A 24,885-nucleotide genomic window follows, 5' to 3' on the forward strand; every position below is an offset into this window, starting at 1 on the left:
TTAACTCAAGGCTAGTGCTCTATCCCTTGAGCCACAGCACCACCTCCGGCTTTTTCTACTTGCGTGGTGCTGAAGAATCAAACCCAGAGCCTCATGCATGCAAGGCAAGCACTCTACCACTGAGCCACCTTCCCAGCCCCTACATTTTGCGCAGTGTCATCCCTTTGTTCTTTCCCAGTTTCCTTATCCTGCCCCTGCCCATAAGTTACGTAGTTCATTTTCAACATAGTATCTACTGAATACCAATGCTGCATTTGTTCACCTTTTGTCCTCTGTGCAGTTTTTTTAAAGTCTATTTCAGGGAGTAAATGGAGAACAAAGGAAGCATTATAATACTCATTACCTGACTTAGGGAACTGAAATCCCTTTGTAAAACTACTTAACAGTATGTATGTATGTACGTATAGATGTATATAATATTTTATTTTGATTTTTTTTGCCAGTCCTAGGACTTAAACTCAGGGCCTGGGTACTGACCCTGAGCTTCTTTTGCTCACAGCTAGCACTTTACCACTTGAGCCACAGTGACACTTCCAAGTTTTTCTGTTTATGTGGTACTGAAGAATTGAACCCAGGGCTTCATGCATAGTAGGCACTCTACCACTAAGCCACATTCAGCCCTAATAATAGTAATTTTTAAAAATACATTTCAGCTGAGCACTGCTGGCTCATACTATAATGCTAGATACTCAGAAGGCAAAGGATTGCAGTGGGCAGAAAAGTCCAAGAGACTCTTATATCAGTTAATCCGCAAAAAATCTGTAAGTGGAGCTGTTTCTCAAGTGGTAAAGCTCTAGCCTTGAGCAAAAAAGCTCAGGGACAGTGCCTATACCATAAGTTCAAGCCCCAGGAATGGCACATTAGATAGATGATAGATAGATAGATAGATAGATATTTTTGAGACTATGATATTGAAGAGAACCTTGGACAATGAATTTGAAGATAGTGAAAGGTGTAGTTATGATGAAAAGCACTGAATCCAGGCCTTCTGTATCTACAAACAATAAAACTCCCAGAAAGGATATATAATTGCCCAAGCCTGTCACAAAGTTTAAAGATACATTAGTTGTTAATGAATTGGTGATATTTTGAAACCAAGTATCAGGGTTTGTGTGGGGATGTGAATCAAGCAGCTACTTTCGACCTCAATTCCTCAAGGTGACCTCAGTTCCTCAAGAGTGACACAAGGTCACCTTGAGTCAATTTTTGCTCTTTTACCAATTTCAGAAACCCAATTACCTGTGGTGAGTTGCTGGAGGTGCCAGGTATCTAGCCTTTAAGTGTATCTTCCAGCTAAGGACAAATGTCTAAAATTTTATGGGGTTCCCTATGAGACTAAAGTGTTTCACAGGCAAGTTTAAAGCCTCAGCACCTCATTTTAGTCCTATGACCAGTATCAGATTATCTTTTTTACAGATAAACCTGAGCATCCTTTAAAACTTGCGTTATCTACCTTATCCTATATACTATTTTACTCCCCTTCAGCCATTGCTGAAGCAGGAATGGCCAAAATGAAGTTCAATCCCTTTGTCACTTCTGACTGAAATAAGAACCAAGTAAAGCCATTTCAATGCACCTTTCCACATTCACAGGAAATTTGTCTTCCCCTCTTTCCAAAGAGCTGAGTCAAAAGTGATCTAATGCCCATCCTAAAGAATGATGAGGTGAGGTTGTATGAGGACACTAGCAAGGTCAACCGACTGGCAAAGTGGTCCAGGTTTATAGGAAGAAGTATGCCATCCACACTGAATGGGTACAGTGGGAAAAGGCCAATGACACCACTGTCCACATGGGCATTCACCCCGCAAAATTGGTTATCACCAGGCTGAAACTGGACAAAGACCACAAAAAGATCCTGGAGTGGAAAGCCAAATCCCACCAAGTAGGAAAGGAAACAGGCAAATATAAAGAGAAAACAGTTGAGAAGATGTATGAATGAAGTAATGTTAATGCTATTTTGCTACTTAAGTTCTCAAGCTGTAGATCTAGTTGTCATTTGGTAGGAAATAGAAGGTTACCGTATGTACTCTTTAAGCTCCCTGTGATCTTCCCCTGGTATTAATTTACAGCATTGAATAACCCACTCCTCTAGATTAACCTACCTCTAGCCATTAGCAGACCATGAAATGTTACAGTTGTCATTACATTTTAAGATTCCAACTTCAGTCCCAATTACATGCTCTCTCCCTTAATCATACTGAGGAAGCAAAATGTCATGCTGAAAACAAGAAAACAAGGATAGCCTCTAGCTAACAGCTAGCTAGGAACTATGGTTCTCAGTCTAATAACTCCCCAAAAAGCTGAACACCAACCATGTGAATTTGAAATTGGATCCTTTCCCAGTTTGTCATGTATATAAAACTCTCTCCTTGGTCAATATATTGATTACAGCTTCATATAAGGCAAAACTACATGGTAAAAAATATGGGTGGTGTAAGGGTTGCTTTGTTTTGTGGAACTGGGAATAGATCCCAGGGCCTTGCACCACACTAGGCTCTAATGCCAGTTTTTGTACGTGTTCTTTTGAGGTAACTTAATAAGCAATTAAACACACTAGTATAAAATTACAGGAATATTTTACAATTTAAAATTGTGGAGTATTTCATATTTTGTAATAGACTCTTAAAAGATAGACTGTTCTAGAGAAACAGATATAACCAATATATAACCAATAATTTAAAACATAAAGCCTTGATTTACACTGTATGTTTAAAGCTAAGATTGTGAAAGACACTTATAGGGCAAATAAGAAAAATTCTGAAAATCTGCCATTTTAGGGATATGTGTTAAAATTCTTCTCATGGTGACAGGCAATGTCTGGTCCCAGAGCTCAAAGGTAGCCATGCAAGCCCAACAGCAAACAACCAGTACTGTTAAGCTATGATGCCCAGTAGGTTTGATGTATTACATGTGACTTTCGTTCTGGGTGATACTCAGTAGTTGGGTTTGAACTGAGGGTCTTCCCACTTCAGCCATGCCTCTGGCTTTTCTTTTTTATTTACTTTTTTGTCAGTTGTAGTGCTTGAGCAGGGCCTAGGTGCTATCTCTGAGCTCTTTTGCTCAAGGGTAGCATTATACCACTTTGAGCCACAGCTCCATTTCTTGATTTATAATAAGTTTACCAGAGATAGTTTCACAGGGATTTTTCTGTTCTGGCAGACCTCAAACCTGCAATCCTCAGATCTCAGCCTCCTGAGTAGCTAAGATTACAGGCTTGAGCCACAGTTCTTTTTGTTTTAGATTATTTAAGAATTCACTTTTTACCTAGTCCATCTGGATTGAGATCCATCTATCTAGAGCCTCTTTTTTTTCATCATGGGGCTTGAACTCTGGGCCTAGGCGTTGTCCCTCAGCACTTCAGCTCAAGGCTAGTGCTCTACCATTTATTTGAGCCACAGCACCACTTCCAGTTTTCTAGTGGTTTATTGGAGATAAGAATCTCATGGAGGGGCTGGGAAGGTGGCTCAGTGGTAGAGTGCTTGCCTTGCATGCATGAGGTTCTGGGTTCAATTCCTCAGCACCACATAAGCAGAAAAAAAAAAAAAGCTGCAAGTGATGCTGTGGCTCAAGTGGTAGAGTGCTAGCCTTGAGTTGAAGAGCTTAGGGACAATGAACGCTCAGGCAGAGTTCAGGCCCCACAACCAACAATAACAAAGAAATCTCACAGACTTCTCCCCAGGCTGGTTTTGAACGGCAATCCTCAAATCTCAGCATCCTGGGTAGCTAGGATTACAGGCGTGAGCCACAGGCACTCAGACTAGAGCCTCTTGAGTAGCCAGAACATGGAAATAAACCACAATACTCAGCTGATTGCTTAAGATGGTTCCTGAAAACTTTTTGTCTAAGTTACCCTCAAATGGAGATCCTATAGATAGATGTCTGCCAAGCTGGAATTATAAGTATGAGCCACCATGCCTGGCCCTTACAAGTGTTTTTGACTAAGATTTTTCGATTTCTGATAGGTTTATCAGAACAAATCCCATCATAAACTAAAGAACACTTGTACTTTGAATATTCACTGTACTTTCAATTTTCATGTATGAACATTCAAGGGAAAATCATGAGAACATGTTTAATGGAAAAAATCTTCAAAGCTGTAATTACAGCCATAGCTATCTTGCATATAATTTTCTACAAAAATATATTAGAAATTCATTATTAAAGAATGAACTCTTTCTAACTTTAATTGGGAAATTTCTCTCTCAAGATTTACAGGCAGGAGACTAATGGTCTATCATTTATTTCCTCACAAAATAACCATAGGCAGAAACCTACCTCTATCTCACCTCTGTCCTACTAACTTGTCTGAAAACTCAAGGCCAGGATACTGTACCTTAATTTTTCACCCAAGGTTAGCACTGTACATAAAGTCTTTCTCAGGCTAGTGTCAAACCATGATTCTCAGATCTCAGCATTCTGAGAAGCTAGAATTACAGGTGTGAGCCAATGCCTAGTTTACAGAGAGTTTTTATTTGGGTGTTATGTGTGTCCTTCATATTGGGGTGGAGGAGGTAATCATAGAAAACCTTAAAAGAAAACCTAACACTGAGGGTATAGCTCAAGTGACACAGCACCTACCTAGAGGGTTCAAGACTGAGTTCAAATCTGCCCACTTAAACACATACACACACACACACACACACACACACACACACACACACACACACACACACACCCATATTACAAAGAAAGAAAAGAAAAAAGGCCATGCACTGGTGGCTCATGCCTATAATCCTAGCTATTCAGGAGGCTGAGATCTGAGGATCACAGGTCAAAGCCAGCAGGGCAGAAAAGTCTGTGAGACTCTTATTTCCAACAAACAACTCAGAAAAAGCTGGAAGTGGTGCTGTAGCTTAAGTGGTAGAGCACTAGCCTTAAGCAAAAGAAGCTTAAGGACAGTGCCTAAGTCCTGAGTTCAAGCCCCAGGACTGGCAAAAATAAAAAAAATTCAAATATGACTAAACCAATAATTAATATGCTTCAAATAGGATTCTTTCCTTTTGCTAAGATGTACAAACAATGAAATAAAGTTGTAATAAAGACATGCAGTGATGGGAAGCAAGCAGTTTACAATTAGCCACCCCTTACATTACAAACATTTAAAATAGTTCCATAACCAATCATTATTCAAAGGCTGTCCAAACATTGCATAGTTTGTACTTACAATTACATGTTAAACTGGATATATTAGCAAGAAAGCAGTGTATTGTAATGAATCAGACTGACCTGGATTAAACTATTTTGTCATTTAACTTCCAAGTGCCACTCTAAATCCTAGTTAAAAAAGTTAAAGCACAAATACCCAACTGAAACAGCAAACAATATTTAAAGCTAGGTACGCTCTAGGAAGTTGCAATTCAAATTTTTCAGGGTACAAGATCTTTTATTTATCATTTACTTTTCAGATTTCCCAAGTTCTTTTTGGCAAGTAAACAGGTAATTCTTTTGGTCATGAGGCTTGAACTCAAGACCTGGATGCAGTCACTGAGCTCTTGTTCAAAGCTAGCCCTCTACCACTTTGAGCCACAGCTCCACTTCCATTTTTTGAGTGTCAGTCTCACAGGGACTTTTCTGCCTGAGCTGACTTCGAACCCTGATCCTGCATAGCTAAGATTACAGGCAATCTATAGTTTTTACATTGTAAATGTTAAGAATGCTGCTATTTTAGGCAAAGATTTCTTGGCAAAAATAGAAATTCCAAGGCTAAGGATATAACTCAGTTGGCAGAGCACATGGCTATGTGTGCAGCCCTGAATTTGATTCCAGGACTGAAAATAAATGTCTATTAAGAAACTGTGATATGTATCAGGTAGAGTGGCATATGACTATAATCCCAGCTAGGGAGGGAGACATCAGAATTTTAATTCAAGGCTAGCCTAGGAAAAGATTAACCTCATCCAATAATCTGGTTACAGCAGAACACCCTGTCTTCCAGATACTCAGGAAGCATAAATAAGAGGATCAAAGTTTAAGGTGAGACCTAGGGAAAAGCTAAAGACCCTACCAGAAAACAATATAACAAAAATGGGCAGAGGATGGTTCAAGTGTTAGACTAGCTAAGCAAGCATGAGGCTGAGGCTGAGTTCAAACCTTAGTACCAACTCCCCAAAAAGATAAAAGTAATTACCTTAGATATAATAACTTGTGAGATTAATGGGTGGTTTCCTTTGTGTTCATTGGGAGGGTGTTCAGAAACAACTGTGCCCTCTTTAGGGAGCTACACAGCACAGTAAGCACTTTGAGTAGTTAAGTCTTCTTGACTTCACTTTTTTCTTATCAGAATCCATTTTATTATGTCTACTTTTGAAACCAAATATATCAGCTCTCATTTACAGCTGGCCTAAGGAGTAAATGTCAAGATGTGTAATGTGCTGCCTATACCATAATGGGAGCTCAAAAATACTAATTTCATGTGATAGGATCTGGACTTTTAAATAACATAGTTGAATATGTGCTTGCTTGCGTAACTACAAAAACATTCCAAAATTCTTTTTGAAATAATAGAAATGACCAAAACTTCACAAATATTAAAACTGAAATAACAATGATACTGCAAATAGTAAAGTAAAAGAAACTACATCTAACTTGTAGTGAAAATGACCAAAAATAAACAATCCAATGTCAAAACTGGAATGACAAGTGAAATAATTTCATATCATGAGAAAAAAAAGAAACTATAACCTATAATCAGAGGCAACATTTGCCTGAATTGAATTGAATCTAACATAGCTTACCAATTTGTTTTTTCATCTAACTATGAACTATCAAATATACTTTTGATTTACAAATGACTTAAAATCAAGAAATTATTTTACATATCTTCAATATATAACTTTATAAGAAACATAATTTTTCAAAGTTTTAAAGTAACTCCTTAAACAAGACCCTGAAATATGTCAAGTCTGTTGACAGCATCCAACAATGAAATAAGTATACAAGTTAAACAGATGATAACTGTCAACAATCAACAGTGTCATATAGGAACAGCAAAAGCAAGTTATATAAATTAAAGCCCTTATATTCTTCTGAATGGCTAAGTTAACGGAGAGAAAAATGACATCATAGTTTGAGTGCTGTTGATATAGTTCATTGTTTTTCACTCGTTTGAAATATTCTTTATTTTATAAAAAATTGTGCTTAATATAGACAAACCCTGTCACAGTTTATACAATGGACCTGAGGCACAGTACAAAAATATGGAGTGCTCATGAATTAACAAGAACTCCTGGCACAGAGCCATGCTGATCTTTATAGTATGTATGCTGCTCAACTGAGCACTGACTGTAGTTCCTTGGTAATTTGGAAAGCTACCCATATTACACAGGAAAAGTTTCACAGTTCCAGCAGTGCAAAAACTTTATTTGTTTCCCCTCCCCACCACTTTACAAGATCTGAAATTTTACTTTAATCCACAGCATCTTTCTTTTTAAAGTCATCTATAATCAGTCATGTAAAATGTGAGAAAAAAAAAAAAAACACTAATCAATTTACAACTTTGGCCAGCATTCCCATTGCTACAGCAAATTTAGGATTAGTCTACAGCATTCACTTACTTTAGCTGGTTCTGATACTGAGGCATACTTTTTTATTTGAGAATCAACACCTAAAGACTTTGCTAATTGTACAGCATTGGAATCATCACTGATAAGTGTCCCAAGAGCCACAAGAAGTCTAAAAGCGGCTTCTAGGTCTTGTACAACTTCGAAGATTGTGCTAATTACCGACAAGCATTGAGCTTTCCCTTCAATGTTATGGTCTTTATGGAAACAAACAGAATAGTTCAATGTCAATGTTGCCAGAGCAATGTGAATGTTCTTATTGCTCCCTGATTTCAGTTCTACTGCATGGGACATCAGTGATTCCCTCTGGGACATCATGAGCTTTTGTCCTGCCTGGCCAACAAAGCAATTGCAAAAAGTCCTGAGAGCAAGAAGCTGATTTGCTGGCTTTCCTTTGGGGTTCAGATGATTGATAAGGTGACTGCTGAACTGAGCCCCTTCCTTTTCACTGCAGAAGTTCTCATTCACGCTGGGATGTTTTATTGACAACCGGAGAATGTCAAGTGCAGGAAAGACAATATCTATTAAGAAGAAAAACACATTAACAATTTCTTTGATTGCTGCTCAATTTGTAAGGATTTTATTTTCTCACTACAAAACACAAATACTTAATAAAATTCTGTACTTCTGGGCTGGGAATATGGCTTAGTGATACAGTGCTTGTCTACTATGCATGAAGCCCTAGGTTCAATTCCTCAGTACTATATAAACAGAAAAAGCTGAAGTAGTGCTGTGGCTCCAGTGGTAGAGTGTTAGCCTTGTGCAAAAGAAGCTCAGAGACAATGGCCCTGAGTTCAAGCCCCAAGACTGGCAACAATTTTAAAAAAGCATGTATTTCTGAAAATCATATGGTTTTTCTAATTTATACAGTCTGTACTTAATATAACAAGATTATATATACTTTAAAATTAAGGAAACTGGGCTGAGAAGGTGGCTCAGTGGTAGAGTGCTTGTCTTTCATACATGAGGCCCTGGGTTCGATTCCTCAGCACCACATAAGCAGAAAAAGCCAGAAGTGGGGCTATGACTCGTGGTAGAAGGCTAGCCTTGAGCTGAGGGACAGTGCCCAGGCACAGAGTTCAGGCCCTATGACCAACAATAACAACAACAAAAAGAAAACAAACTTTGTCGGTTATCTAACAGTCTGACCCGCAGTAAGTATTCAATAGTGAGCTGAATTAATGCATTGGGGATGGAGACATTGTTCTTAAAAAATTTATAGCAAAATCCAAAAGTTAAAACAGAGATAGTTCTTTAAATAATAATTATAGTTAATAAATGCTGACATAATGATCATGGGGGATGGGAGTTTTATGATCCAGGGTCTGTCTGAGTAGATACCTTTTAAATACATGCATTGCACATTAGCATCAGTACAGTAACATGCATATTCCATAATATGAAAGTAGTATATACACAGGGTATACCTATACCTACACACACAAACACAAATCCAATTATGACACTAGGAAGAAAGAATATAGAAATAGAGGAACACACAGTAAAATCTTTTCTGCAATAAATTAATGTCATAGAAAAATATGAGGGAGAAGATAGTTTTGTTATGAAGAGACATAAGTGACAATAATGGGGAGAAAAGCCTAGGGTTAACAGGTCAGTCTGGTATATCTTACAGGAGACAAAAAAGCTTTAAAAGAGGTTCACAAAAGGGTAGCATTATAGGCTGAGAATTGACAGTCTAAGAACCCGAAATCTGGGCAGAGGTAGGCCAAATGGTAGAGCCCTTGCAAGACCTAGGGTTCAATGCCTAATATGGTGGCTACAGGGAGGATGGGGTTGTAAGTGCCAAAAAGCATTTTTGGTTTGGGGTTTTCAGATTAAGGATGTTTAAATAGTAAAGTTAATGCAAATATTTCAAAACCTCAAAGAATTCTAGTCCTAAGCAATTCATATAAAGATTCTCCAAAGGCATGGGACCAAACAAGATTATGAGTTTTAGTGATATAGCTAATCCTTTTTGTGTGAAGTTTTCCACAATTTGGATTAGAATTACCAGGTTAACTTTTATATAATTTAGAAACATCAGGTATATGGACAGAAATGAAAACTTTCTAGTTTTATTTTAAGAAATGCTTACTTACCTTCAGGCCAGTTGATAGCTTTCCATAAAATCTGAAGTTGCTGGGCTGTAGGTTTCTCTGAAGAACTATTACATATCACAGACAATATCTTTTCAAGAAGTATCAAGTCATCTTCTGTTAGTTTTTTCTCTTCAGGTGCAGTTCCATTCAGTTCTTTTAGTTTTCCTAGAATCCAAACCCAAACTTTCAAATTCCTCTAAATATAGTTAGTCAGATAATAAAGACAAAAACTTTACTTAGGAACATTCTACTACACAATGCTAAAACTTTACTTGGCAATTATCAAAGACTATAAAATAAAAATAAGGCTGCTTATGGGGCTGGGAATGTGGCTTAGTGGTAGAGTGCCTAGCATGTATGAGGCCCTAGATTTGATTCCTCAGTACCACATAAATAAAAAAAGCCAGAAGCGACACTGTGGCTCAAGTGTTAAAGAGTGCTAGCCTTGAGCAAAAGCAGCTGAGGCCCTGAGTTCAAGCTCCAGGACTGGGGGTAGAGGAGGAGGGAGAGAGAACTGTTACCTTTTCTTTCTGGGCTTATAATTCCATACATCTTCATTACCAATACTAAATTGATTCACCTAACACTCTGCTTCAATAATCTTTTCTCCAAGATTTTTAAAGAAGATAAAACATCCAAATGTAGTGTTTAAATGATCATAAAGAAAAACTAGAAATTAACCCTTAATACTCTTTGGTATTCAAACATTTAACATTAATGAACTATTGAAACAAATTTATTTAAGGAATGTTAAAAGAAATCTTGTAGATCTGGACTCTACTCTGGAGCCACACGTCAAGTCCTTTTAGCTCCCCCCTCCACCCTTGCAGATTATAGTCTCTTTTGTTTGCCTAGACTGGCCTCACTACCTACCTCTCCCACATAGCTGGGATTACAGATATACCCCACCACCAATTTACTCTTTCAGACAGGGATTCAATAACATTTTGCTTGGGTTCTCCTGATCTTGAAACCTTTCTATCTCTTTCCTGTAGGTTGCTAGAACTACAGGTATATGCTGCCATACCCGGTTCTATGAATTACTTTTATAATGATAATATGAAGGAAAATAATGATCAAAAAGACATTAAATAAAAGTAATAAACTTTACCTTATGTTTTAAGTATGTCATTTCAGTTAATTACCACCATAATCTTTGTGGCAAATAGAAATAATAGTTTTCTTTATTTACTCATAAACAAATTTTACAGGGAAAGTAATCTTTTCCTTCTTCCCTTTTTTTCTTCCTTTTATTTAGAAAATTTATTCTTTAAAAATTATCTTTAAGCTGGGTACTGGTGGCTCACGCCTGTAATCCTAGCTACTCAGGAGGCTGAGATCTGAGGATCGCGGTTCAAAGCCAGCCCGGGCAGGAGAGACCTTGAGACTCCTATCTCCAATAAACCACCAGAAAACCAGAAGTGGCGCTGTAGCTCAAGTGGTAGAGTGCTCGCCTTGAGCTGAAGAACTGAGGGACAGCGCCCAGGCCCAGAGTTCAAGCCCCACGACCGACAAAAAAAAAAAAAAAAATTATTTTTTTGGCAATACCGGGGGTTTCAAACTCAGGGCTTAGCACTTGCTAGGCTAGTATGACACTAGAGTCAATCACCACCAGCCCAGTTTTTCACTGTTTTGTTTTTGTTTTAATGCTGGGTCTAGGCACTGTCTCTGACCTTTTTTGCTGAAGGCTAGTTTACTACCAATTGAGACACAGCTCTATTTCCAGTTTTTTGGTATCAATAGGCGGTAAGAGTCTCATGGACTTTCCTGCCCAGGCTGGCTTTGAATGGCAATCCTCAAATCTCAGCTTCCTGAGTACCTAGGAATACAGGCATGAGCCACAACCCCATGGCTTTCCTTACTGAAGTCATCATAAGAACATTTGTTCTACATCTATCTATGTTTCCTACAAAGTATTTCATAAACATTACCAGAGCAAACATTTATTTGTGATTGCACAGACTCACCATAATAGTCTCTAAATAAGCAGACAATTCCTAGCATGCCAGGTGGAGAAATAGCCTTGACAGTCCCTCTATTCGTCTGCAGTATGTAAGACAATTAATTAAAATTGACTTACCTAGTATTTGTGTAGGATTTGCTTGGTCAAAAGTAAGAGCTTCCTTTTTAGGAAAATAAATATTCACTGTTTTAGATGCAGATGATCGGTAGGCACTATTTCCTATTTTCAGAATAGAAAGTTATAAAAAAAATCATAATGCATGATAAAAAATGAGATTTATCTAATTATAGGGCCTATTTGTGGTACATGAAATAACAAGCAACTTCAACCAAAAAAAGAATTCATCCACAAAATTCTTTAAACAAATTATATTTATTGATATAATAATTTTGTTTTTAGAAACAGAAGCTTAAATGTAGCAAAGGTCCTTATATTTTCTACTTTCACACACACACACACACACACACACACACACACACACACACACACATTTTATTGTTGTTGTTGTTTTTGTAGGTCGTGGGGCTTGAACTCTGGGCCTGGGCGCTGTCCCTCAGCCCTTCAGCTCAAGGCTAGCACTCTACCACTTGAGCCACAGTGCCACTTCCAGCTTTTTCTGTTTATGTGGTGTTGAGAAATCGAACCCAGGGCATGCAAGGCAAGCACTCTACCATTGAGCCACCTACCCAGGACCTACCATCTTGTTTTAAGACTCAAATAAATTATATGCTTCAAAAAGGTCAAAGAACACAAAAGCAATTGTAAAACTTTTGACCTCAAACATACTGATCTCGCCACTCTCAGTTGGGCATTAATACTTTCTCTTATTGCTATATGATCTTTGTAAGTGCCCCACTGCCAACTTAAGCAAATATCATCAGTCTCCGGTGATGAACAAAGAAACTAAAGTAAGATGAAAATTCAGAAATATTTAGTGAAATTAAATGACTTCAAGTATAAATGAAATCTAATTTTTCTTGAATTTTAACTTGTACTTCATTTTTGTTCTAACAGAAAGATGAAGCAAGAAAAAAGTATATAACATTACTTACAACTTTATAAAGCATAAAATTTATTCACATGATCAGATTAAGATGAATTATGCAGGGGGCCGGAGGAGAAGGATTGGGATTGGGGGGGAGGGGGGAGGCTGGGAAGGGATGTGAAGGGTAAACAAAGGAGGAGGCTGCAATGCTTGGTAAGAAATGTACGCATTATCCTGCCCATGTAATTGTAACCCCTCTGTACAGTATGTTCACAAATAAAATAAAATAAAATTTTTTTTAAAAAAAGATGAATTATGCAGACATGAATTAAACTCTTGATATTACAATCTATAAACATTTTCAGGTTAATCCAGTATCCAATGTTAATCAAATATCCAATTAAATACAATGAAGCATAGGATACAGTGAGATCTTCTGACAGACTTGTTAGTTAATATGAGTTGGGTGCCAAGTAACCCTAGCAACTCAGGAGGCTGAGATCTGAGGTTCATGATTTTATACCCATCATGGGCATAAAAGTACATGAAACTCTTCATCTCCAATTAACTAGCAAAAAAAAAAAAAACCACAATTGGAGTTGTGACTCAAGTAGCAGAATGCCAGTCTTGATTAAAAAAAAAAAAGGGACATTGCCTAGGCCCTGAAGTCTAGCCCTGGCACACACACATATATACAACACACCAAAAAAAAATGAGTGATATGGGAAAGGCATATGTGGGTGTGTTCAGGAACATTTCACTGTTCAAGAATGTTTCAATAGGGGCTGGGAAGGTGGATCAGTGGTAGAGCGCTTGCCTTGCATGTCTGAGGCCCTGGGTTTGATTCCTCACACCACATAGGCAAAAAGAAAAAAGCTGGAAGTGGCGCTGTGGCTCAAGTGGTAGAGCGCTAGCCTTGAGCTGAAGAGCTGAGGGACAGCACCCAGGCCCAGAGTTCAGACCCCATGGCGGACCTCCCCCCCCAAAAAAAAGAATGTTTCAATAAATGCCTTATTAAAAAAGAAAAGATTAGGTCTGGGAAAGTGGCTCAGTGGTAGAGTGCTTTCCTCACATGCATGAGGCCCTGGGTTTGATTCCTCACACCACATAGGCAAAAAGAAAAAAGCTGGAAGTGGCGCTGTGGCTCAAGTGGTAGAGCGCTAGCCTTGAGCTGAAGAGCTGAGGGACAGCACCCAGGCCCAGAGTTCAGACCCCATGGCGGACCTCCCCCCCCAAAAAAAAGAATGTTTCAATAAATACCTTATTAAAAAAGAAAAGATTAGGTCTGGGAAAGTGGCTCAGTGGTAGAGTGCTTTCCTCACATGCATGAGGCCCTGGGTTCGATTCCTCAGCACCACATAAGCAGAAAAAGCTGGAAGTGGCGCTGTGGCTCAAGTGGTAGAGCGCTAGCCTTGAGCAAAAGAGCTGAGGGACAGCGCCCAGGCCCAGAGATCAAGCTCCATGATTGACAAAAAAGAATGGGGGGGGGTGGGGTGTGAACAATTAATACCTGTGATCTAAGTAACAAAACAGAATTTAAGTATCCTAAAACAAATAATGTTCAAAATATCATGGTACACCTTGAATAGGCTAGAAACAAAAAAAAAATGATATTCATTGGGAAGCTAAGCGTTTTTAAAAAAAAAACAAAAAGCATAAATTAGTATACAAAGGGCACTGACTAAATATGCACTACAGTAATTAATTTGGAGGTTGTTATTTCACAAGCCTAGGTTAATACAGATCCAAAGGTCCAATTCAAATACTGTTTATACATCCCTGTAATCCCAGCACTCAGAAGGTTGAAGGAGAAGGACCCTAATTAGAGGGCAGCCAGCACTACACTATAATCCTATCTCTGAAAAACAAGGGTTGGGGATATAGTTCAGTGGTAAAGGACTTATACAGCATGTGCACAGCCTCAGTCCAATCCCCAGAATGCTTTTTTTTTTCCTAAAAAACTTCTGGACAAATAAATGGGAAAGAATACTGTTAACTTCGGTCTCTTGTTATAAGTAAACCATTATCCTATTTGATACATTTGGGTAAAACGGAGGAGGCAGGGGACATAAAGGTAAGAACACCTGCCAAGCAAGCATAGGGCCCTGAGTTCAAACTTTAGTGCCACCAAAAACAAACAAAACATACATATTTAGTGGCTCATTAAAAAAATGAATACATAGTTGGGTGCTGGTGGCTCACACCTGTAATCCTACTCAGGAGGCGGAGTTCTGAGGATCACAGTTGAAAACCAGTCCAGGCAGGAAAGTCTGAGACTTTTATCTCCAAATTAACTACCAGAAAACTGGAAGTAGCACTGTGCCTCAAGTGGTAGAGCCTTGAGCTGAAGAGCTCAAGGCAGTGCTCAGGACCAGAATTCAAGCCCCACGACTGATTAAAAAACAAAAACAAAAAACTATGATTGGAGGATTGTGGTTCAAAGTCAGCCAGGGAAGAAAAAGTCCCTGTAAGACATTTTTCCAAGTGGCACTGTGGCTCAGAGTAGGAGAATACTAGCCTTGAGCAAAAATGCTCTGGGACAGTGCTCAGACCCTGAGTTCAAACCCCAACCAAAAAAAAAAAAAAAAAGGAGGAGAAAGTAGACTAAGCACAGATTTTCCTAAGGATAGTACAGATTCAGATCTAAAAGAATAGTTTACAATCTGGAAGATTATAAATGTACTAATGCCAAGACCAGCCTACAGCTGTATGAGAGCAGTTGGTATCTCTGGGCATGAGGCTGAGCTTACATTTTCAATTTTTTTTAGATGATTGTAAAGCATAGTAAGACAATTTTGAGATGATTCTAAAAGCTATGCCAAGAAAATAATTTACTATTAAAACAGTTATCAGGCAACTGGGAAAGAGAGGGGGAAGTGGGTGACACTGTCCCCCCAAAAAAGTATTCTTTATCTGACTTATGTAACTGTAATCCCTTTGTACCTCACCTTTATAATAACAATAAAAAGTTAAATTAAAAAAGTTATCAGGCAAAAAATAATTTATTTTCTTACTCTTCATTAAATGAAAATTTCACTGAAAAGTAAATCTTTTCCCCTATTTCTTTTTCTTTTTTTGCAGTGCTGGGGATTGAACTCAGGACCTCACACATGCTAGGCAAGTATTGTACTCTCGAGCTACACCCCAAGCAGTTTCAATGAATTTTTTCTTTTTTTTTTTTGGGGGGGGGTCCGGTAGTGGGGCCTGAACTCTAGGCCTGGGCGCTGTCCCTCAGCTCAAGGCTAGCGCTCTACAACTTGAGCCACAGCGCCACTTCCGGCTTTTTTCTTTTTGCTTATGTGGTGCTGAGGAATCGAACCCAGGGCCTCGAGCATGCAAGGCAAGCGCTCTACCACTGAGCCACCTTCCCAGCCCCAGTTTCAATGAATTTTAATGTTTTGAAAGAAAAGGAATTAAAAGTATGCACCTGTAAATGGATCCACTCCAGCCATAGTAGTGCCCATACTTGCAGAACCAGGAACATAACGACCAGCACCTATAATACCAATACTCTTCGTAAGCAAAGGAAATTACACATTTCAAAGTTCAAACTATTCCTCCTTTATATAATTTATTTTCTGTATTATCACACTTCAGAATGATGTCTTCATATACACAATGTATTATGAATAAGAAAAGTACATTATGTCTATGTGCTCAATGTGAGCTACAAAATTAATTCTAAAATGACTGAAATGTGAACCCTATTTCATTAAATAGGACAGCTCTATCTGTTGGTATATAGACAATAAAGAGAGACTCAGAAAAAGTTAGGAGACTAGAACAACAGCCCCACCACATTTGAGGTTAGACTTATGACTATATTTTAGACAGAGAGAACTTGTGACTATATTATATACAGAAAGAAACATAAATATACACTTAAGAGAGTCGAATCAGCATAATCTGGAGATGTTCAAAGCCCTGGATCAGACATCAAGAAAGTAAGGAAGAGTGTCTGTCTATTCTTCTGCCCTCTGAGTTCTTATCTGCGATCTAGTTGGCATACCCAGAGCAATGTACATAGAAAAGATGAACAAACTAAAAAACTAAATGAGAGGCATAAGATTAAAGTAATGAAGAATAATAATTTGAACTGATAATACTGATGAATAATATTTGAACTTAGGTTTGAGTTTTAGCTATATGCCACAGTTAAATAATATTTAACATTAAAGTGTTAAATATTATTATAAATTCACTTATTTAATAAGAATGGATTTCCAATACATTAAGAGGCCGAATATAGACCTACACTGTTCTAAATGGTTTTCTGACCATCTGAATATGCTCTGACCATCTATTTTATATGCTCTAAATTGGCTCCACTTTAGAAGCAAATAGAAAACATTTAAAAATAACTGAAAGCAAACCATTGCTAAGACCATTTAATCACAATCCTTGAGCACAGGATAAGGGGGAAGCCTTTTTAACAGAAACCCTGGGTATGGAACATTGGGATAAGTAACTTAAACAAGCTTCCCAGATCATTCTAATGGATATCAGAGGGTTGAAGACTGCATAAATGACTGCATAAAAAATAAGACTGATCTTAAATTGTAAGCCAGGTAAGAGAAATATTTTGACCCCAATGCTATTAGTCTGCATTGGGGAAATAGCATAACAGTAATGATAGCTAATATATATAGATGGCTTAAATTGATTACAGACAAGTATGATAAGCCCTTTAAAAGTATGGTGTTCCATGTCACTGTGGGCAGTGACAGGAGACGGAAACTAGGGGAGAGAAAAGGAAGAGGTGACATTGTCCAAATAAAGCATTACCTGACACAAAATGGTAAACCCTCTGTTCAACAAATTAATAATAAAAATAAAATTCATTTTTAAGAAAGTGTTGTGCTAAACTGGGTGCTAATGGCTCATACCTTTAATCTTAGCTATTCAGGAAGAGGTCTGAAATCAGCCCGGACAGGAAAATCATTGAGACTGTTATCTCTAATAAACGTCCCCAAAAAGCCAGATGTGAAGCTGAGACTCAAGTATTACAGTGCTATCCTTGAGCAAAAATAGCTTAGGAACAGCACTCAGACCCTGAGTTCAAGCCCTAGGATCAGCGAGTGCGCACGCACGCACACGCGCACACACACAAAACAAGCATTGTGCTATTTAATTTTCGTATCTCAATATAGTAGCTTGTTATGACCTATTTTTGCTGTTTGTTTTTTTTGGTTATTTTTGAGACAGGATCTCACTGTAAAGCCCAAGTTGGCTTCAAATGCTCCATTCTCCTGTCTCAGTCTCCTTTGTGCGTCAGTACTGTGTACCACCACACCTGGCTTATCTATTTTATATGAAAGTATAGTTCAGGCTGGTGGGGTGACTCATGCCTGTAAGTCTAGCTATTCAGGAGGCTAAGATCTGAGGATCATGGTTTGAAGCCAAGTCCAGGCAGGAAGTACTTGACACTTTCATCTCCAATAAATTACTCAGAAAGAACAGAATGTGGAGCTATTTGAGTACTAGCCTTGAGCACAAAGACACTCTGCCCAGGCCTCGAATTCAAGCCCCAAGACAAGAAAGAAAAAAAAAAGTATACTTCAGTTGGGTGCCAGTGACTCACATCTGTAACCCTAGCTACTGAAATCTGTGGATCACAATTCAAAGCCAGCTTCAGCTTTGAAAATCCATGAGACTCTTCACTATCTCCAATAAAAACTAACAAAAAGCTGGAAGTGGAGCTGTGGCTCAAGTAGTAGACTGCTAGTCTTGAGCAAAAAAGCTCAGGGGCAGTGCCCAGGTCCTTTGTTTATGCCCCTTTGTTCATGCATACAAAAAAAGTGAAGTTCAGTGGTTCTAATTATATAAATGATACTCCCAGACATCTAGTATGCTATCGTGCATTGATATGTAGATATCAATGCACATCTTCTGATTGTTGGCCTGAACTACTGACAAATAAAGTCTTGGGGCTGGGAAGGTGGCTCAGTGGTAGAGCACTTACCTTGCATGCCAGAGGCCCTGGGTTCCATTCCTCAGCACCACATAAACAGAAAAAAAAAAAACAGGAAGTGGCTCTGTGGCTCAAGTGGTAGAGCGCTAGCCTTGAGTTGAAGAGCTGAGGGACAGCTCCCAAGCCCAGAGTTCAGGCCCCATGACTGGAAAAGCACCCCCCCCCCCAAAAAAAAAGAAAGTCTTCATTTTACTCTCTCTCCACATCCTTAGTAGCATCTGAAATTGCATTATGTCACATTGATCTCCTTCACAACCACTGTACTGTCAAAACACTTAACTTGATAATGGTTATATTAGTATACTGAAGCAAAGTGTATGATGAAACCACTTCCATCTGGGTCACCAAGTTATCGACAGCAGAAAGGAAACTTAGAGAGCAATTCAGTTTTCATGATCCTGACCTATGATTATGTGTTGGGTCAATCTATAGCTAAGAGAGGATCACAGGTTGGCATTTTTATAACTCACAGAACTAAGTCTGCAATTTCAACCAAGATTATATATCTTTTCCTAAAGTGAATATATTGTCTAAGAATAATATGCCAGAAGATCCAACATCATTGGTCATTCTGAAAAACAGAACCTTCTTCAATTGCGCAAAGGCCTGAATACCTCAGGAAGTAAAGACACTCTGAAGAGATAAAAAGATACTTCAAGGGCTTCACGAAGGCCATTAGTAACTTAGAGTAGAAAGACTAATCTTTGGTAGCTAAGTCATGTGATGCCCCTTCCATACTAAATCAAAATATTCCTGGACAGACTCCTTAATTGCATTGTTCCCATCCAGTACCAGGGACTCACATGGCCTTCATGCTATGTCTTGGTTGATGGATTTCCCTATTATCTAATTTCAGAGATAAAAAAATATAGGCTAGCCAAGTGCTGGTGGTTCATACCTATAATCCTAGCTACTCAGGAGGCTGAAATCAAAGCCAGCCTGGGCAGCAAAGTGCATGAGACTCTGTATCTCCAGTTAACCACTGAAAACTGGAAGTGGTGCTGTGGCTCAAGGTGATAGAGCAAAAAACAGTTTAGGGACAGTGCCCAGGCTCTGTGTTCAAGCCCCATGACTGACAAAAAAAAAAAAGTATGTAATTTAAAAATCAGAAGGGGCTGGGCGCCTGTAATCCTAGCTACTCAGCAGGCTGAGATCTGAGGATCTGAGGTTCAAAGCCAGCCCAGGCAGGAAAAGTCCGTGAGACTCTTATCTCCAATAAACCACTAGAAAACCAGAAGTGGCGCTGTGGCTCAAGAGGCAGGTGCTCGCCTTGAGCTGAAGAGTGCAGGAACAGCGCCCAAGCCCAGAATTCAAGCCCCACGACCAACAAAAAGAAAGAGAGAGAGAGAGAGAAAGAGAGAGAGAGAGAGAAAGAAAGAAAGAAAGAAAGAAAGAAAGAAAGAAAGAAAGAAAGAAAGAAAGAAAGAAAGAAAGAAAGAAAGAAAGAAGAAAGAAAGAAAGAAAGAAAGAAAAAAAATCTGAAGGAGGGCTGGGAATGGTGGCTCAGTGATAGAGTGCTCACCTCAAATACATGAAGCCCCAGGTTTGATTCCTTAGTACCACATACACAGAAAATGGTAGAAGTGGTGATGTGGCTTAAGTGGTAGAGTGCTACCCTTAAGCAAAAGAAGCTCAGGAATAGCACCCAGGCCCTGAGCTCAAGCTCCAGAAATGGAAAAAAAAAAAAATTTGTAAAAATCAGGAGGAAGTCAACAAAACCAGCACAAGGAAAACAAAAACTCTCCAGGAAAAAAATTTAAAAATTAGAAGTTAAAAGGGTACCTATCCAAGTTGAACAGAATAGAACAAAGGAATTATATTATGAGATAAAAATCTTGCTGAGTCCTAGTGGCTCATGCTGGTAATCCTAGCTATTCAGTAGGCTGAGATCTGAGGATCATAGTTTGAAGCCAGCTGGAGAAGTGTCTATGAGATTCTTATCTCCAATAAACTACTCAGAAAAAAATCTCCCAAACTATAAAGCCAAATAATGCAAAACTGCTGTCTAGCGAAGGACATAGTATTCAAATCTGTATCCTACCTGTGAAAGGATCTGCTGTTGGCAAAGTATTGGAAGATCCTGAAGACCCTGGAACATACCGACCACCACCTGTGCATGCAAAACAAAGGAAATTCTGAGTACAGCAAAATCTTAAATTTCATGAATAGCATAATGCTTATATTAAAAGAACTAAGCTTGGAAAAAACTACAAGGCAAAGCTGTCACATGGCAGAAATTATAGTCAGAAGCCTTATAGCTAGGAACAAACTAGAATTTCGGTGATTATCCAAAGTTATGTCTCCTAATTTTAATGAACTTTTATCTAGCCAAACACATCCATATTAAAATAAATTAATACAAACAGAAAAGAGAACTGCAGGTAAACTCTGACAATAATATAGACATACAAATTCACTAGAATTCTACTGCTGCAGGTGCTAGCCAAACAAAAGGCATTTAGTGTTTTAGAAAAGCCCTAGACTCATTAATTCATGTATTAAGTAGTATATGTGGTGCTGAAGAACAACAAGGAACAAAGTGGCTGGCACCCACTGAAACTTGTAATTTACTGAAGGAAAAAATGACTGAGTGAAAGTTACAAATACTTCCATTTACACATTTACAAGTAAATGGTATGTGAAAATTTTGTGCCTCTAAGGAGATATTAAGATCACATACAAAAATATGTGTAAAGATGCTTATGAACTTAGTGTTTAAAGAAGAAAACAACCCAAGCAGCTGATAGATTTCCCAAGTCAGCTGCTTAATTAGTTGTGTCCTTCATGCTACAATCTGAAATTCCAACAACAGAAATATCCAGATAGAATCAGTTTTGTTTTTTTGTGCTAAGTACAAGGATTTGAAAGTTAAATCACTTATAATTTAGTACTAAATCAACATGCAGGCAATAGAATGGGCAATGGCATTTTGCACTACAAAGATATAAGAAAAGGAGTTAATTTGGGAACACAGAACTGAAGATGCGCCTGTAATCCTAGCTACTTAGGAGGCTGAGATCTGAGGATCCCGGTTCAAAGCCAGCCCAGGCAGGAAAGTCCGTGAGACTCTTATCTCCAATAAACTACTAGAAAACCAGAAGTGGCGCTGTGGCTCAAGCGGTAGAGTGCTTGCCTTGAGCTGAGGTGCTGAGGGACAGCACCCAAGCCCAGAGTTCAAGCCCCACGACTGACCAAAAAATTAAAAATTAAAAAAAATTAAAAAAAAAAAGAACTTAAGATGCATGTAAGAATTTGAGAAAGGAAGAAGATGTGGATTATTGTAGAACAAGTAAAAGTACTAGCACATGAAAAAGTCAGAAATGATGACAGGGAGCCTGAGTATAGCTCAATGGCAGACTGCTTGCCTAGCAAGGAGGACTGAGAGTTTGAGGCCAGTTCGGATTACATAGTTACCCGCCCCCCAAATAAATTATTTTTTCTTTTCTTTATTATAATTTTTTATTGTAAAAATGTTGTACAGAGGGGTTAGTTACATGAGTACATTGTTACCCCCTTGTCCTTCTCTCACTATCCCTTCCCTCCTTACCAAAAAATCAATTATATTATACACGTGTGGAAATATACAGATGAAATCCCATCTGTATAACAAATAAGAGCTAATTAAAAACAGAAACAAAACACAAAACCAAACTGGTCAGCTGTTAGCAGGCTAAACAAAAAAGAGCACTTGCCTAGAGTGGGAAATGTCCTGGGTTCAATCCAAGTAACACCTACTGCCTGACACACAGACACAGGAATAAGTTCCTAGTGTGAAATTTTATTTAGAATTAGCCTTATACAAAAAGACATTCTGGGGCTGGGAAGGTGGCTCAGTGGTAGAGCGCTTGCCTTGCATGCATGAGGCACTGGGTTTGATTCCTCAGCACCACATAAGCAGAAAAAGCCAGAAGTGGCACTATGGTTCAAGTGGTAGAGCGCTATCCTTGAGCTGAAGAGCTGAGGGACAGCACCCAGGCCCAGAGTTCAGGCCCCATGACCGGACCCCCCCCCTCCAAAAAAAAGAAAAAAAAAAAGAGACGTTCTATTTCTTCCTAGACAACTAGGGTAGTATTTCTTGTATTAATTACTTTGTGGGAGCTAGAATTCAGTCTACTTAGGTTATAATTTACAGGCTGGTATGAATCCTTAAAAACCATTAATATTTACTATACCACAAACAAAATGAACATGTGAAATATACATTACATACCCACAGTTTAGTCCTAGTTAATACACAACTAACCAATTTGGCCTCATGTGAAAACTGAATTTCTTTTTACTAAATTTTACCATAACATATACCTTTTTAAGTGAAAAAGTAAGTAGGGTCTAGGGGATATAGCTTGGTAATAGAGAACAGGGGTGTGAGAGGGCGACATACAATAAACATATATTATTTCAAATTACTAGAAAAAAATCTTAATTTTATTTAGTTTATAGTGAGGTCGTATTTTTGAAAGAAATTTATGTTTCTATAAATAAAATACTGCATGATTTGAAGCTTATAAAATATGAATGTGAAGCAAAAACCTATAGATTTGAAACAGTCACAGAGGGTATTTAAACATCAAAAAAATGCAAGTAGAGTTCAGTGTAAAAATGTTTAGGCACACTCAAGATTGTGGGTTCAATCCACAATACCAAAAAAAGCCCCAACCAACTAAACAAAATAAAACCCAACACTGATGAAACTACATAGGACCAAATATAAACCCCAACTTACCTGTAAATGGATCTGAAAAGCTAGTGTTTCCAAGTCCCAATGTTTGACCTTTTGTGTTATCAATAATAAATTTAGCCACCTGATCCAAAAACATGGGATTTAAATCATTCTTCTGTAAGAAGTTGTATGCAGCTAGCCAGGGATCATCACTGATGTTATATGGCAATTTGTAGGATGGACCACCTTCATTGACATCAATTGAGAAAACATAATCAAATTCCTATATGAAACAGAAAGATAAATGATTACCAATTTCATTATTTCCATGTTAATCTCATACAACAAAATATGGATTATATGTATGTATATGTAGAGAAAGATATATGAATTAAATAGAAGATATAAAATTAATAGTGTATATATACACATTTAAAAAAATATACAATACTTAAGTTTTTCTCCCAAGTGCACTGTTTGGCAAATAAATCACATTGTCTGAATTTGCTGTAAGATTAGTATGTCATGGGGTAGAGATAATAGACAGGAGATAGATTATAACTGCCTGTTATTTCTATTTCTTTTTTTGGTCCTAGGAATCAAACCCTGGACTTTTCCACTTGGTAGGCATGCACTTTGCCACTGAACTACATCCCAGCCCCTGCCTGTTATTTCTGGAACCTAAGGAGGGTTTCTTGGTTGTCTCAACACCAAAAGGATCAGCTGTTACAGTGCCCATTCACCAAAATCTGCTGACACTGTAAGTAAGGCCCTACAAGGTCCTTCGTATCTTGCCAAGATAAAGAGAGTCAGGCATTAAACATCAAGCACAAAAACTCCTAATCCCAAATGACTGGGAACAGTTATATAATGGGAACATCTAAAAGATAGATTATGGCTAATTTATCTACCACATGCAGTTTTCTCTACATGGGAAGTTCTTTTGTTGTTATTGTTTTAATCTACTTCGTGATAGGGAAAGAAGAAACTTTTCCCACAGAAATAAATGTCAAAATACCAAGGAAATTTTATTGGTATGAGAAAAATAAAACCTTGTTTGCTTAATAATTAAGAAAATGGTAATCAGAAAGAAGTTGACATACTTTCCCTTCATATAAAACTTTTCCAGATGTTTGTTGAGTAGCACCAGAAGAGCCAACAACATCACCAATCTTCATCCACCTCCCTTCACTAATACTCCACTGATAAGCTTCAACTCTCTCCCCATCTCTGATTAGACGAGTCTGTCCTTCTCTGGTACCTTAAAACAAAAATAGTGAGAATCAAAGTAGAATGGCAAAGTACAATTGCAAAGCATTCAGATAAAAACATTTTGTTGTTGTTGTTGGTTGTGGGGCTTGAACAGGGCACCAACAGGGCCTAGCCCCTGTCCCTGAGCTCTTTTTGCTCAAGGCTGGTGCTCTACCATTTGAGCCACAGCCCTATTTCCCATTTTCTGGTTGTTAATTAGAGATAAGAGTCTCATGAACTTTCTGGCCTGTGCTAGCTTTGAACCATGATACTCAGATCTCAAACTCCTGAGTAGCTGGCCGGGCACTGGTGGCTCACGCCTGTAATCCTAGCTACTCAGGAGGCTGAGATCTGAGGATCCCAGTTCGAAGCCAGCCTGGGCAGGAAAGTCCGT

General features: G+C 38.3%; 1 protein-coding gene and 1 pseudogene across 1 annotated transcript in view; one reads left to right on the top strand and one right to left on the bottom strand.

The window, feature by feature from the left end:
* The first annotated feature begins 1,496 nt into the window (after positions 1-1,496).
* Positions 1,497-1,939, top strand: LOC122123176 (annotated as a pseudogene).
* A 5,399-nt stretch (positions 1,940-7,338) lies between these two features.
* The window catches only part of Plaa (phospholipase A2 activating protein), a 38,580-nt gene continuing 21,033 nt past the window's right edge, over positions 7,339-24,885 (bottom strand). The window contains exons 8-14 of the mRNA XM_042697500.1: positions 24,344-24,501; positions 23,304-23,523; positions 20,622-20,690; positions 16,037-16,105; positions 11,742-11,843; positions 9,662-9,826; positions 7,339-8,080 (exon numbers count right to left, since the gene is read on the bottom strand). Coding sequence (XP_042553434.1) covers positions 7,515-8,080; positions 9,662-9,826; positions 11,742-11,843; positions 16,037-16,105; positions 20,622-20,690; positions 23,304-23,523; positions 24,344-24,501 — 1,349 coding nt within the window. The 3' untranslated portion in view covers positions 7,339-7,514. The remainder of the gene's footprint in view (positions 8,081-9,661; positions 9,827-11,741; positions 11,844-16,036; positions 16,106-20,621; positions 20,691-23,303; positions 23,524-24,343; positions 24,502-24,885) is intronic.

The sequence above is a fragment of the Dipodomys spectabilis genome, unplaced genomic scaffold (genome assembly GCF_019054845.1).
Source record: "Dipodomys spectabilis isolate Male_0828 unplaced genomic scaffold, ASM1905484v1 ptg000006l, whole genome shotgun sequence".
NCBI lineage: Eukaryota > Metazoa > Chordata > Mammalia > Rodentia > Heteromyidae > Dipodomys > Dipodomys spectabilis.